Source organism: Harmonia axyridis, chromosome 1 (genome assembly GCF_914767665.1).
Source record: "Harmonia axyridis chromosome 1, icHarAxyr1.1, whole genome shotgun sequence".
Taxonomy (NCBI): domain Eukaryota; kingdom Metazoa; phylum Arthropoda; class Insecta; order Coleoptera; family Coccinellidae; genus Harmonia; species Harmonia axyridis.
Genome location: NC_059501.1, coordinates 76,649,035 through 76,663,810, shown reverse-complemented (window position 1 = coordinate 76,663,810; position 14,776 = coordinate 76,649,035). Strand labels below are relative to the sequence as shown.

General features: G+C 35.3%; 1 protein-coding gene across 1 annotated transcript in view; it reads right to left on the bottom strand.

The window, feature by feature from the left end:
- Positions 1-1,664: 1,664 nt before the first annotated feature.
- LOC123676444 (motor neuron and pancreas homeobox protein 1-like) overlaps positions 1,665-14,776 on the bottom strand; it is a 39,797-nt gene continuing 26,685 nt past the window's right edge. Inside the window, exons 2-3 of the mRNA XM_045612327.1 lie at positions 5,276-5,439; positions 1,665-2,312 (exon numbers count right to left, since the gene is read on the bottom strand). Of these exons, the coding sequence (XP_045468283.1) occupies positions 2,034-2,312; positions 5,276-5,439 (443 nt within the window). The 3' untranslated portion in view covers positions 1,665-2,033. The remainder of the gene's footprint in view (positions 2,313-5,275; positions 5,440-14,776) is intronic.

Genomic DNA, 14,776 nt, shown 5'->3' with positions numbered 1-14,776 from the left:
TAATTTATTTAATATTCTAACTGAGATATTGCGAATTTTATAGAAAAATTGTGCTTTAAATGTATTGCCATATTTGAAATCAACGACTTCGAAACTTTCTTGAACTATAATGATATGCTTGAGTTGGATCGGACGATTTTTCGAATATTTTTTCGCAAAAAAGTTTTTGATTCAGATCGACTTCAAAATTTGATATTATGAAGAATTTTTATGCTGAATTCCTATTCGCAACCATTTCCTCCCTAGAAGACCCCAAAATTAAGTTATTTCGAATTTTGTGGGAAAATTTGAAGGGGGTTTGGTCTGCCCTCTGGTGGCATAAATCTGAGACTTGTAAATGGGAAAAATGATGCCATACAACAGTTGTGTGCAAACTGTGCTTTTAAGGTCTAGAAAAATTTTTCTGGTGAAAATCAATGCCTTATTCGGAATCTACGATCCCGAAACCCTCTAAAACTATCATAAAATATTCGAATTCGATCGGTCGATTTTTTCGGAAAAACCAAGACTATAACCTTGGATATTTTTTCGCAAGAAAAAGTTTTTTGTTCTGATCGACTTTAAAAATTGATATTATGTCGAAAATTCACTTCTGAATCTTTTTTTGCAATCAGTTCCTTCCTAGAAGTCCCCAAAATTGAGTTATTTCAAATTTTGTAGGAAAATTCAGAGGGGGTTTGGTCTGCCCTCTGGTGGCATAAATCTGAGGCTTGCAAAATGGGAAAAATGATGCCACACAACAGTTGTGTGCAAACTGTGCTTTTAAGGTGTAGAAAATTTTTCTGGTGAAAATCAATGCCTTATTCGGAATCTACGATCCCGAAACCCTCTAAAACTATCATAAAATATTCGAATTCGATCGGTCGATTTTTTCGGAAAAACCAAGACTATAACCTTGGATATTTTTTTGCAAGAAAAAGTTTTTTGTTCTGATCGACTTTAAAATTTGATATAATGCAGAAAATTTTCTTCTGAATCCGTTTTTGCAATCAGTTCCTTCCTAGAAGTCCCCAAAATTGAGTTATTTCAAATTTTGTGGGAAAATTTAAAGGGGGTTTGGTCTGCCCTCTGGTGGCATAAATCTGAGGCTTGTAAATGAGTATGCCTGCCCCACAACTGAGACTTTCCATTTGTGTGAAAACTGTGCCTTTAAGGTGTAGACAAATTTTTCTGTTAAGAATAAATGCCCTGATTCGTAATCTACTAGTTTGAAACCCTCTAAAACTATCATAATATAACCTTGGATAGTTTTTCGTCAAAACATGATTTTGATTCAGATCGACTCCAAAATTTGATATTACGAAGAACTTTCCATGCTGAATTCCCATTTGTAATCAGTTCCTCCCTAGAATTTCCCAATACTGAGTTATTTGGAGTTTTGTGGGAGGAATTTTCAAGGGGGTTTGGTCTTCATTCTCATGACCAAATCTGTGGACTGTAAAGTGGGCAAATATAGATTAACATGTCCCAAAACTGGGACTTTCCCTTGAATAAATTTTGAAAAAAGAAAATTTTTGGCCGAAAAATTTAAATATGGATACCAATACCGAATACCAATCTGCAATCAGTTTGCTTCTAAAATGTTCAATTTCGAGATAATTCGAGTTTTTCTGAAAAATTTGCGAAGGATTTTGATTGGAGAATAGTGGTTTTAATAAAAAATGTTGGTTTTGTAGGTCATTTATTTATAAGAATTTCAATATTCTGAATGGTTTATATATTAGGAACTTTAATATTACATTATTTACATTCAATCAATACTTCTAACAGATAAATTATTCTCAAGTATATACAAGGGATTGTAGTTACAAAAAGTCTATAGGTCATTTCAAAAACCACTAGAAATTTGATTGATTTCCACAAAAAAAACCATTAAAATTAAAACATAATGGTTTTTTTGGTTTTTGATAAATCTCATTGTAACCACTCGATGAAGATTTCGAAACGAAAATGTTCACTCAATCATCTTTTAACATAGTCAAAAAAAAGCTCTTCTCCAATATGGAGGGGGTAGGCATTTAAATGCTTTCTTTTCAGACAACGTAAGGTCGATAAAGTGATTCGCCTTCAGGTAATTTCCTCAAACCGTTTTGAGTGGCGTGTTCCATCAAACTTGGCAAAGAATTATCACTAGACATCGTTTCAGTTTGAGGTACTGGTGCGCTCTTGCTAGAATTATTGGTGTTACTGCTTTGGTTGGAAGATTGTTTTGTACTGTTGTTGTGCTCGGAGTCTTTGGTTGTTTTTGATTCTTGTTGGGCTTTTTTACTGCGCTTCCATTTCATCCGTCTGTTTTGGAACCATATTTTCACCTGAAACAAAGATATTTTTATTAGAGACAAAATAATTGAAAAGTGCACCATTCACAATTGAACGTAAGAAGTTATGATATATACAAAATATACAAATTCGACTAGGGGTTCCATAAATATGGCCGTTGGAAATTTTTTGTTCCTGCTAATTTACAAACTGCAGATTTGATGGAGATGATAATTTTCAATTGGATATAGAGTCGACATTTCAAGCCTCGTGCTAAATTTCATATTGATCGCTTGAACAGAACCATTGAAAATTAAAAAAAATAACTAATTTACTGATAACCAAAAATCAACAGTTTACGAGATATTTGAGTTGTTTTGATTTTTAAAAGATTTATTTTTGTAAATTTTTTCTATGTTGACCAAATTTGATAATAATTTTGGATTATTTTCGTGGCCAGCAAAAACTCCGGATCTAACACCGTTAGAATAGACGAATCAGCGAGAAGATTGAAAGTAAATTTCAGGCGGAAAGTAACAACTGAAGAAATAAGAAAGAGGGCATGTGCTTGTATAAGGAATGGTGGAGGTCATTTCAAACATAATTTATGAATATATTTATAACTGAAATTTCGAGTTCAATTGCAATAAAAACATATTTGATTCATTACTTTCTTTTCTTTGCTTCTTTCCACTTACAAATTAAAATCTGCTGAAACGAAACTAGTGCATGCATTTTAACGAAAACTTTTTTTAGAAATGAAGATGAAATTTGGAAAGTTTTTGAAATAATTTTGTCGTACATAAATTGTTGACTTCGAAAGTTGCAGGCAAATTCATATGAGAAATTTTCCATTCTTTTCTTCATACACCAACTTTCAAATCAAACTAATTTTCATTCAACATTTAATACAGCTTTGCTTTTTTCATACATATCATGTCCTTTTCTGATGAAAATGATCCAAAATTCAAATCAAACTTGCTCAACGCAGAAAAAAAATTGACGAAAAAAGTTAGCTAAGAAACCTTTCAAAGCTCTCAAAAACTCAAATATCTCGTAAACTGTTGGTTTTTGGTTATCATTAAATATGGCTCAAACCAAAGCAAATGAGCCATACTAACACGTCCTCCAAGGTTCACGTCTAATTTGGAAACACCCTGTATAAAAGAAATATTCTCTGAAAAAAGTGTCAGAAAAAACATTGTGTGATCGTGTCTGACATCTTATAGAAATTAGCCCAGAAATAGCCTAGTTTAATATGGGTTTATGAGGGGTCTATACCGGTTCAGCGATCAGTTCAAAAATTATAGTACGCTTTATTTTACGCTAGAGACCATCTATTTATATTAGGTGTTCACTATTATTCATTTTAAGAAGGTCATCATTGCGGAAAGTCCTTATTTTTTTTTGGAATAAAAGAAAAATGAGATGAATTTTTTATTGAAGAATTAAAATATGCATCATGTAACTTTCCGAACAAACATTCATTTTTGTATGAATTTCTACATAAAAATATTACATAAAAAGTCTTGTCAAAAGGCTGAAAATGCAGTAAAATCGTATTTTGAATTCTTGCAGGAGGTTGAAAAGGACGCTAAATCAGAGGAACGTTTGAGATTGCTTCACTCTTCATAAAAAGTGATGGGGACTCAAAAACGCTAAGGAGAGAGGAGTACTTGAACTTTGGCAGGTCCCGAGAAAGCCACGTGGTATAAACCCCTCTCAACAGCTATCATTATCGATTCCTGGCAAATCTATTATTAAATAACTTCACAACGGTCGAAGTAACATACAGTCCCATAAAAACCTCGAATTTAAATTGTTTGACCTGACCCATAAATGAAAAAAAAATCTCGATTCGCCCATAAATCAACATCTTAAGATCGCAGTCCCTTCGCCTGCGTGACGGAAAGGCTGCAGAGAGCCGCGATGATGATAAATCAGCGTCATATTTTCAGCAGTACGTCAGCCGAAATGCTGAAATATGGTACGTCTCTGATGTTTGAAGTTGAGCTCAGTTCGGATGTGGATGGGGCATTATCCGAATCCAAGCAAGAAATCATCATTTTTTAGCCGCTGATGCTCCGTCCGTGTCTTACGTTGCCGTATAGGTACAGATCTCTGCATAATCTGTTTGCCGATGCGTGAGCCGAACAGCAATTACCCGGTAATGGGAAACGGAAGGTATAATTGCCGATGAATCGTTATTTGCGAGTGAGATTTTCGCCAAAGGAAAATTAACGATTAAAATTGCTCGAGCGAGATCGGTTTTTCCCGCTTATCGGACTGCCTGTTCAAATTTTAAATTTCAGACGTAGCAATTTTCCATTCATATTTACTTTGTACTTTTGTAACGTTTTTTTAATGGAATACCATCAGTATAAATCTATGAGAGATGATTCCCCAATATAAGGGGCCTGTAGCGATCCTGGTACACCTGAGTATTCGAAAAACCATCGCTTGGAGATTCGGTCCTGGTTGAAGAAAACCTTCCGATATCGTAGCAAATTTGGTATTATTTACTTGAATGAGGGATTGCTAAGGACAGGAGTGATTTATTTTGTCAGCATTGGCCATACTGAGGCTGTGGTGATCCTTCTTCAAATAAACCTGCATGGCAACTAAACAATAACTCCGTGAAAGAGGATTTTCAGCAGGTTATGTATTGATAGATGGAACCATAAAAAATTCGATAAGATGATCGAAATAAATTACTTAATAGTACCGTTACCCTAGAACAGACGAAGTTTGAGAATTTAGGTGTGGATATAAAATAACATTTTCCTGATTTTTAACAAAATTTGAAGCTGATCACATAAGTTGAACCATTATTGGGAAAGAGATACTCAGATCAAAAAAACCTTTCATGTTCATTATTTTCAAGAAAGCCTCAAAATCGTGCGAAAAAGCTATAATTCGATCCCTCTTTGAATTTACGTTTTGACATGTTCACTATAGAAATATAAACGTTTTTCTTGAAAGATTGACCAATGAGAGAAAATAAGATGGAACTCACCTGTGTTTCAGTCAACATTAAATTTGTAGCAACTTCGAATCTTTTCGGTCTAGATAAATATTTATTCTGTCTAAACTGTCTTTCTAATTCTAATAATTGTTGGGATGTGAAAGCTGTTCTTGGCCTTCTCGTCTTCCCTAGTAAGGCATGTCCTGGACCACAACCTGAAAAAAATAAAATTTATTAATAACTGATTGATTCACCGAACTTCAAGTGGTAAGTGGTATAATTAGAAAAGTAAATCAAATTATTTATTCATGTTACTTTATGTCTCCTTAAAATTGAATGAGATTTTGATAGTATTTCAATGAGAGCAGAAAAAATCATTTACTGCGCTTTCGCCATTCTGTAAAACTGAATTATTATTTTTCTTAAATCGAAATAATGATAACACCAATTGTTTTTTAGACTTATCAGGAAAAATATAGTATAGTTAAATGATTTCGTAGAATAGTCTAAACTAATTATTCATTATGATATACCTCAATTATTCATTTTTAATATAAATCAATTTATTGAGATAATAATTTTCAGATGAATGTTAAATGTTTTCATGAGAGGAATTCGAAGTTCTTTCTTCATCATATCTTTATTAATAATACACTGTTTTTTGATGAAAAAAAAATAAGGACTTTCCTGCTTAGGCAGCAAAGTGATTATTCTCAATGGGCATGAAACAATTCATGAGTTGTCAAGCTATAATTATTATGGACATATACATTTCTAATTTCTATAGCAACCAACCATTCAAACAATTGCCATTTCTATCAAATTTTGTAATAATTTATCACTACAGGAAAAATACAAAGAATTGTGGGAATTCTACTAATTTGCGAATACAATATCTTACATATATCATTTAAAACAATCGGAGAAAAAATTATGTGTTCAACTCGGCAGCAAAGTAGATTGACTGCCAAAGCTGAACTATCAGCCGCGGCAGTCAATCTACCACTTTGCTGCCTAGTAAAACAAATAATTATTTTCTCCGACTGACAGCAAATATTAATTTTGTAGTCACATTATAACTCAGCAAAATATTACTTTTCCTGCGTAGACAGCAAAGGCAGTAAAATAATTATTCTCAATTGGAATAAAAAAAATTACATTTTTTATCAAATCTATATTTTTTGGCACCTCCCTTATTTCTGGAGCAGTAAGTCGCTATCACTGCCAATAATATTAATATACCATTATCTTTTCACAAAACTAGAAATTTCATGACTTGTCAAACTATGTATAATAATTATGGACATTTCCATAGAAAGCAACTATTCCATCAATTGTGATTTCTATCAAATTTTGTTTCAATTTCTGGGAATTGTACATGATAATAATTTGCAAATACAATACCCTACATATATCATTAAAAATCGAAAAAAATATTATATGTTCAACTCAGCAACAAAGTAGATTGAATGCCTTATAGATGAACTATTAGACGCGGCAGACAATCTACTATTTTGCTGCCTATTAAAACAAATGACTATTTTACCGTTTAGGCCTTGGACGAGTTACGTGTACTTGCATTTGTTTAACCTAGTTTATTTTTGGTTCCACAATAGATTCAAAGTGAAATAATGGAGTTGATAAGTAGATCAAAGTTTTTTGAAGCCCATAAATGAATAATTAGTTATAACTCAAGAATTCTTAAAAATTAATAAAAACATTAATAACGATAAAGATCAGAAGCAATAAGCCAAACCAGCAGATCACAAACAACACACAAACACACCCCTTTATCGGCAACCCAAATCACAAATTCTATGGTTCTAAAGGTGCCCACAAAGGATCGGATACGGCCCATATTATTTCGGTCTGGTGGTGTTTGTTTTGTAAATTTGAATCCCTCCCGACGTTTAACGCCTCGTTGATTCTTCCTTCCCTCATAGTCCGTCCGATTGTTACACAGAAGAGAGCTTAATTGTAATGCTTTTTACGAGATTAGTCCTTGGCCGGGAGCCTCGAAAATGTTTATCCCGTTTTCTGAGCGTATGGTGCTGTTTAGCGGGCGATCGGTATTGTGCACATCTGTTCTCGTCGGATTTTCGCAGAATTCTGGAGAATCGGCATAAATGGATATTATTCGTTTTTCCGGAATACAAATCATGATCGTGCAATTTGGTAATATTTGAGGACAATGTGGGAGGGGTGTTGTTGAGTGGAAGGGATCAGTCGGTGGTGCGGAAGAATATGTTTCGGATGGAATTGCATGCGAGATGTTTTGATATGTGATTAAGAATTGGAATCGTTCGAATAAAAAAAATTGTTACCTCCCTTCAAATTTTCATAAATTTATCCATATGTTTTGTGTACTGTTAGTTATAAAATGAAAATTGAAGGAAAATTGGTACCTATAGATTAAGTTGAAAAAGTACGGATAATTGATCATTGATCATTTTTTTACTATGCACAATCTACACTGTAGGGATTCATCAAGCAAATTAGCTCGATATTTTAACCAATTACTTGACTTGAAAATCAAGCTCGTGACAAATTACATACTTGAACTTGACTTGAATTCAGATATTCCTTGCTTGACTTAATATCAATTTCTGCATGTTCGTGCGCGCTCAGACAAAAAAAATCATCTTCAAAGGATAAATAGGTGAGTTTGACATCGATCACCTAAGTTTTTCCAAGAAATCTCCTGTAAATAGGGCCAATGGAATGGCTTGGCGTGATGAAAGAGACAAATGCCGGACTGAACCACCTGCTAACAGTTCTGAATAGGAATATTTTAGAATGGTGGAAGAGGTATGAAAACATTTTTTGCAAAATCCATAATATATTTATTTACCTAGATCCTCAATGGAAAATGATGTAATCATATAGTGCTTGGAGGTTTCTCAACATTAAGAAACTATATTCTTTTATATTTTGTCATGTTTTATAGTGATTTTATTTGTGTTTCCATTTTGAAATATGTATATCTACTTGAATATTGTAGTCGTTTTTCGCAAGTTGTTTGAATTTTACAACAAACCAGCTGTTCGAGGATATCCAAAGTCGATGTTTAGTTGTTGTTAAAATGCCTAGAGCACGTGTACGCGGAATTTATCGCCAGCTGAGTGAATTTGAAAGTGGTCGAATTTTTGGTCTACGGGAGGCAGGGTTCTCATTTCGCGAAATCGCTAACCGTACGACAGAAATCCAACTATTGTTAAGAGATGTTGTCAAGCGTGGTTTGATAATGCCCAAAATCGAAGAAGAGTAGGCACCGGACGTTGAAGGAGCACAATTAAAGTTCAAGATCGACGTCTAAGACTTATAATTATTAGAGACCGATTTGCGACAACTCGATCTTTGGCTGATGAGTGGTTAGGAGAAAAAGGCCATTCTATAACTGTTCGAACGGTTTACCGCCGAATAAGGTTTTTTGGACTGCAGCATTATCGACTCCTTCTTGTATTACTTCTGACGGTTGAGCATCGCCGGCAACGATTACAGTGGTGCAGAGAACGTCAACATTGGAATGTGGAATGGCATCAGGTCGTCTTTTCTGATGAATCTCGATTCTCCTTGGGTGCACATGATAACCGAAGAAGGGTTAGACGACATCGGGGAGAAAGACGTGAATCTCAGTTTGATGTTGAGCGTCATGTACACCAGACAGTAGGCGTCATGGTATGGGGTGTTATTGCACATGGATAAACCAGGTTTAAACTAAAAATCATATCTTGAAAACCATTCGATTTATTTTTCATTAGATTCCCGAAAAGTTTTCAAGTCTGATCCGAAAGAGTCCATTTATTCAAATGGCATGCACTGATTTTTTTGCCTGTCGGATAGTGAAAAGTCTTAATTTTTTATGAGACTTTGTGCCATTTCATGTTTTGTACAGGGGCTGGCAGTATACTTTGAGCTAGCAAAAAATGAATGTCACATTTTCTGGCTCGATTTTTGAGATAATCAGTTTGGTGAAAACTGCAACCTCATAAATTCAACTGTTTTCAAGCTTAAGGGAAAATTGGAAAATGATGTGAAATAGAAAGTTATCATAACTTCTTTATAATTTCTATTAGTAATTATGAGTTCTATTAACATGAAAAAAACATTCTACAGGCACTTTTTTCAGTAGAATCCCCTGGTGTTAACATTTATTTTTTATTGCCATCAGTTCTGAAAAAACAACATATTTCCAGGTGAAAAAGTCTCATCAATATTTATCGCTCACATGATCTGCTGAGATGTGTGCCACCTTTTTTCAAATCGAGCCGAGTGGACGAAAAATCGAATTTGAGGACAGATTCGCCATCAGAGAGTCACACCTCATCATTTGATAAATTCGAAAATTACATAGATTATGACTAAATGATAAAAAGGAAACAACAAACCATCATTATATGGAATTATCCAGACTGTTACGGTGAAATTCAAAAAAACAAAAAACTAATAAAAAACACAAAGAAAGACCAATTAGACAAACAAAGTTGAACAAACACCCAACAAATACAATACATCGACCGAACCCCAACGCGATGCAAAAGCCGGCGACAGCCAACTGAGCAATTGCGCTAATTTATCTCGGACGAGATACTGGTGCGGCACTTTGCGAACACATGGAGTCAAATTGAGAGGGTGGCAAAGGGGGCTCGGCGCACCCCTCGATCTCGGCCACACAACGGCTATGATGTGCGGTTACCGACGAAGTTTGCGCGCCTAATTTGAGATAGTTAATCAGGAAAGTCTCCGAGGATCGACACTTTCGCTAATGTTCTCCTACGGAAATTATACGTCGCTGGAATGGGCTCAACGAGAGAATTATTGCAGTTGCTAGGAGGTAGTTTATGGAATTAATTTTTGGGAGAATGTAATTTTATACTTGCATACGTTTATTCTACAGGATGTTCCTAAATTGGTGGTAAAAAGGAAAATGAGAGATAATTTCAAGAAAAAAGTCCATTAAATATAGGCCCACAAACACTGTGCTTTCAAAATACAGGGTGTTTGTAGTGCTACTTTTTTGTGATTTTTTTTGTGATGATTATACGAGTTTATCGAATCTTCTTTACAGTTTAGGCAAATAAGTATCAAAACTTATAATTAATTTATTTATCACAGTTCACCAACTGGATCTTTATAATAATTTGGATTTTCCTGGGGATTACTGAAGGATAGTGTGAAATGTTTTCCTCGAAATCGGTAGCAGATACGACAAAACTATAGGGTGTTTTTTTTCGAGGTATATAACTTTAAGTTGGCCTTACTGTTCAAGATGGCAACCGATTTAACAGCTGTCAAGTGATTTATTCTCAGTTTGGTTTGGCAATTTATCATGAATAGACTCACGCCTGAACTACGCATGCAAATAGTGCAATTTCATTTCGAAAATAATGGTTCTGTGCGGAATACGTATCGCGCACTACGTCCATTTTATTTTGTTTAGCGATGAAGCGCACTTCTGGTTGAATGGCTACGTCAACAAACAAAATTGTCGCATTTTGAGTGAAGCTAATCCTCAAGTGTATGTCGAAACACATCTAGAAAAACTGACTGTTTGGTGCGCTTTATGGGCTGGTGGAATCATTGGTCCGTACTTCATCAAAAACGATGATGGCCAGAACGTTACAGTCAATGGTGATCGGTATAGAGCCATGATTACTAACTTTTTCATTCCTGAATTGAACAACCATGATGTCCAGGAGCTGTGGTTCCAACAAGACGGCGCAACATGTCACACAGCTCGTGCCACAATCGATTTATTGAAAAACATGTTTGGTGACCGCCTAATTTCACGTTATGGACCTGTGAATTGGCCTCCAAGATCTTGTGATTTAACACCGCTAGACTACTTTCTGTAGGGCTATGTAAAGTCATTGGTCTATGCGGATAAGCCACAAACCCTTGACCAATTGGAAGACAATATTCGCCGTGTTATTGTCGATATACGGTCACAAATGTTGGAAAAAGTCATCGAAAATTGGACGTCCAGATTGGACAGATTTGAACACCCTGTTATTGTGCACTTTTTATGAAATACAAAGCCTTTGCAAACAAAAATTATATAGCAAACTGAAATTATTTTTTCATGCAAAATCAACCCTCTGAAGTTTGTCCCACTTGTCCACTAATATCCTGCAGATTAGAGATTTACGGCTTGTCTTGGTATTCAAACTACTTGATTTGGCTTGACTTGAAATCAATGTCAAGTTAAGTATTTATTAATCAAGTATTAACTTGAAAAAACAAGTACATTCTATCAAGTTACTTGATTTTTAGCAGTTTATTGCGTAGTGTGCACATCAATAAAAAAATGACGAAATGGTGAAAAATTATTCATGAAACTTATTGTATACAAAAACAAACAAAAAACATTGATAACAAAAATTGTTTACATGGAAAAACCTTCACGATTTTTTCTCCAAATTCAATAATTTACTTCTTACTATACTACCTAAGTTTTTCCAAAAAAAAATTTAAAAAGCTCCTTCTGGGTGTTGCAGTTTCATTGTCATTTTTGATGAAAATTTTCAAATTATTAATTAGTATTGCACATCTAAATTTTCTTTTCAGAACAATCAATAATTAAGATATTTTCATCAAAAATAATAAAGATTGAACTAAGAAAGAATATAAACCCGAAGAGTACAAGTTGATTTGCAATGATTTCCTTCTGGTTCACATTCGAAAAACAGGAAGATCTTTCAAGAATAGGATACATGTAATTATATCTGTTATAATAATTTCGAAATCGTCCATATGGAAAATGAAAGTAATTATTAATACTCTTAGAATCTATCGTAATAAATAGGTGTAATTTCCAAAATATTCTTCTGTATGAACAGATGTAAACTCATTCTCATTGTTAAATATCTTCTGATAGTCTGAAAATTTTATTCAGTTCCTTTAAGTTTTCGTGAATTTTCCACTTTTTTTATCTACACAAGTTTACAAGTTCTCCTTTGTATTAGTCAAAATATAAAATAAACCTATAGAAGACTCAGTGTTTGCGTAATAATTGTTATAAATATCAAAATATTTGCCCAAATTTATTTTATTTGATATGCATTCATGAAAACCGTAAATAACGAACGACACGCCCAGAAGCAAGAAGGCAATTCAATCAATCACAAAATTACAAATTGCAACCCCCCATCAACTTCAAAACCGTCATAACACCTCTTATCAAAACTCTCATCGAAAATTTTTCAATTCATTGCCCAGCAATAGCGCATTTAAGTGAGGGGTTGAAACGTTTAGAGCCGTATTTCGAACAAATGAATTTTTGATATCCCCGCTCCACCGATTGATTAATGGTGTTAACTCTTTATGAGCTTCTGTTGTGACAGTTTTATTGACGCTCTAACTCTCCAATGATTCCATAATTGAATCGACCGCACCGTATCGTTCGAATTGTATTGTTTGGCCATTGATCCGGCTAATGATGAAACTATTGGATCATAATTTGCGTAAGTACGTCAATTGTTGTAGTTATATCGAAATGACGGGGTTTTGAGAAAAGATTTGTTAACTATCGACGAGGATTTTCACGAATAATGAACGAATTTCTATGGAAATATTGTGCCAATTGGTGTAGACACCATGCTTGCTCGTTCTTTGCTTCTAAAAAATCAGTATGTTATTTTTCTTCTTGTAATAATAGGCGTTCAACTATGCTTCCGTAGTTTTTTTTCCGAAATTCGAGGCTTTATTGTAAAAAACTGGTTATACATTTATGATTCAAAGTATTGTCCATCGCTGTCCGCTACTTTCTCCCATCTTTCGGGCAGCGTACGAATCCCGCATTGAAAATACATCTTTTGAAGCGATCCATTAATCGATCCTATTTTTCACTTCTTCAATAGACCGTGCCATTGATCGAAACAAGTGATAGTCCGACAGAGCAATGTCTGGAAAATACGGAGGGTGGGATAGGACTTCCCATTTCAACGTTTCCAAGTATGTGTTGACCACTTTCGACAAGGGGTCGAGCATTGTCATGCTGTAAAATCACTTTATTATGTCCCTCGTTGTTTAGCGGCGTTTGACTTTCAATGCTCGGCTCAAGCGCATTGATTGCGTTCGATAACGATCCCCTGTGATTGTTTCAGTCAGTTTTAACAACTCATAATAAACTACGCAAAGCTGGTCCCACCAAATACTGAGCATGTCCTGGGAATCGTAAATATTCGGTTTGGCCATCGACGTGGAAGCTTGGCCGGGATATCCCCACGATTTTCGGCGCTTGGCATTATCCCATTATTATGAACCCATTCTTCGTCTCCAGTCACAATTTGCCTTGCAAGCAGCTGTTCACAAGCTAACAAACGCCGTTCAACATCTCTCTGTTTCCTTGTTTCTGAATCATTTCCATGACTTTCAGGCGTTTTGAAATGGCTTGTGTGCCAATGTCAATGATCCTGCCAATTCTGCATCTTCGAAAACCGTCTCTCTTCCACCGCCATGCTGGTTTTCGACCTCAAAATCACCGTTCTTGAAGCGTTGAAACCACTCTTGAGACGTTCTTTCATTAATAGCGGCCTTACCATAGGTATTTGAGAGAATTCGAGAAGCAATAACCGCAGATTTCTTTATATTAGAGCAGAAAATTAAATCCTCCCGCAAATGACGAGAATTTGGCTCGTAAGCTGACATGTTTAATCGAGAAAAACTTTATGATACAGACACAAATCGAGTAATATTTCGATGGCGTTTTGTTCACAAATACCTAAGCTTTTTGTATGACATCTACGATCTATTTATTTCGACAATCATTTACTGCTACAGCCATCTATTGCAAAACGGTGGAAGCAAAGCTGTACATCATGTACAATGTTTACTAACAATCTTGACAAAGGTGCAACCATCAATAGTAAATATCACATGACGTTAATGGATCGAGTGGTGCAGATATTACGAGTAAGAAAACACGTCCTCAAATGCCAGAGAAAAAATTATCTTGCACCAAGACAAAGCTCCTTATCACAAATCGATGAAAACCACAGTCAAATTGAACGAATAGCGCCTCCAACTGCTTGATCACCAGATCTGGCCGCCAGAGATTACTCTGGCTTTTTGCACACCTCAAAAGAATGCTCAAGGGAATGAAATTTGACTTTAACGAGATGATTGCCTCAGGTTCAAGCCTATTCCGAAAGCAAAGACGAATCCTACCACAAAAAAGGTATTAAAAAGTTAAAGGAGGGTTGGAGTTCATGTATCGACCTAGAAACCCCTGAAGATGCTCGGCATCTTCCAATTGTGTTGAATAATCCAGCTTTCAACATTATATCTATAACGAACACTCCGACACCTTTGATCTTGCCGCCGATAGAGGAATTCGCAGTGTTAGAACTTTGGCATACTGCAAACGCCCATTGTTTCTCAAAATTAGTCACCCGGCCCAGTCGTGTTTGGACATCGGATGATTCCACCTTATGTCTCACTCAATCTCCCTAGCGCTGGAACCGTCACATCTTCGCAATTACCATTGGGGTCGTTTGTTTACACACTGCCTCTGTCCCGCGTCACTCCATCCGGTGTCTAACAGGTCCAGGA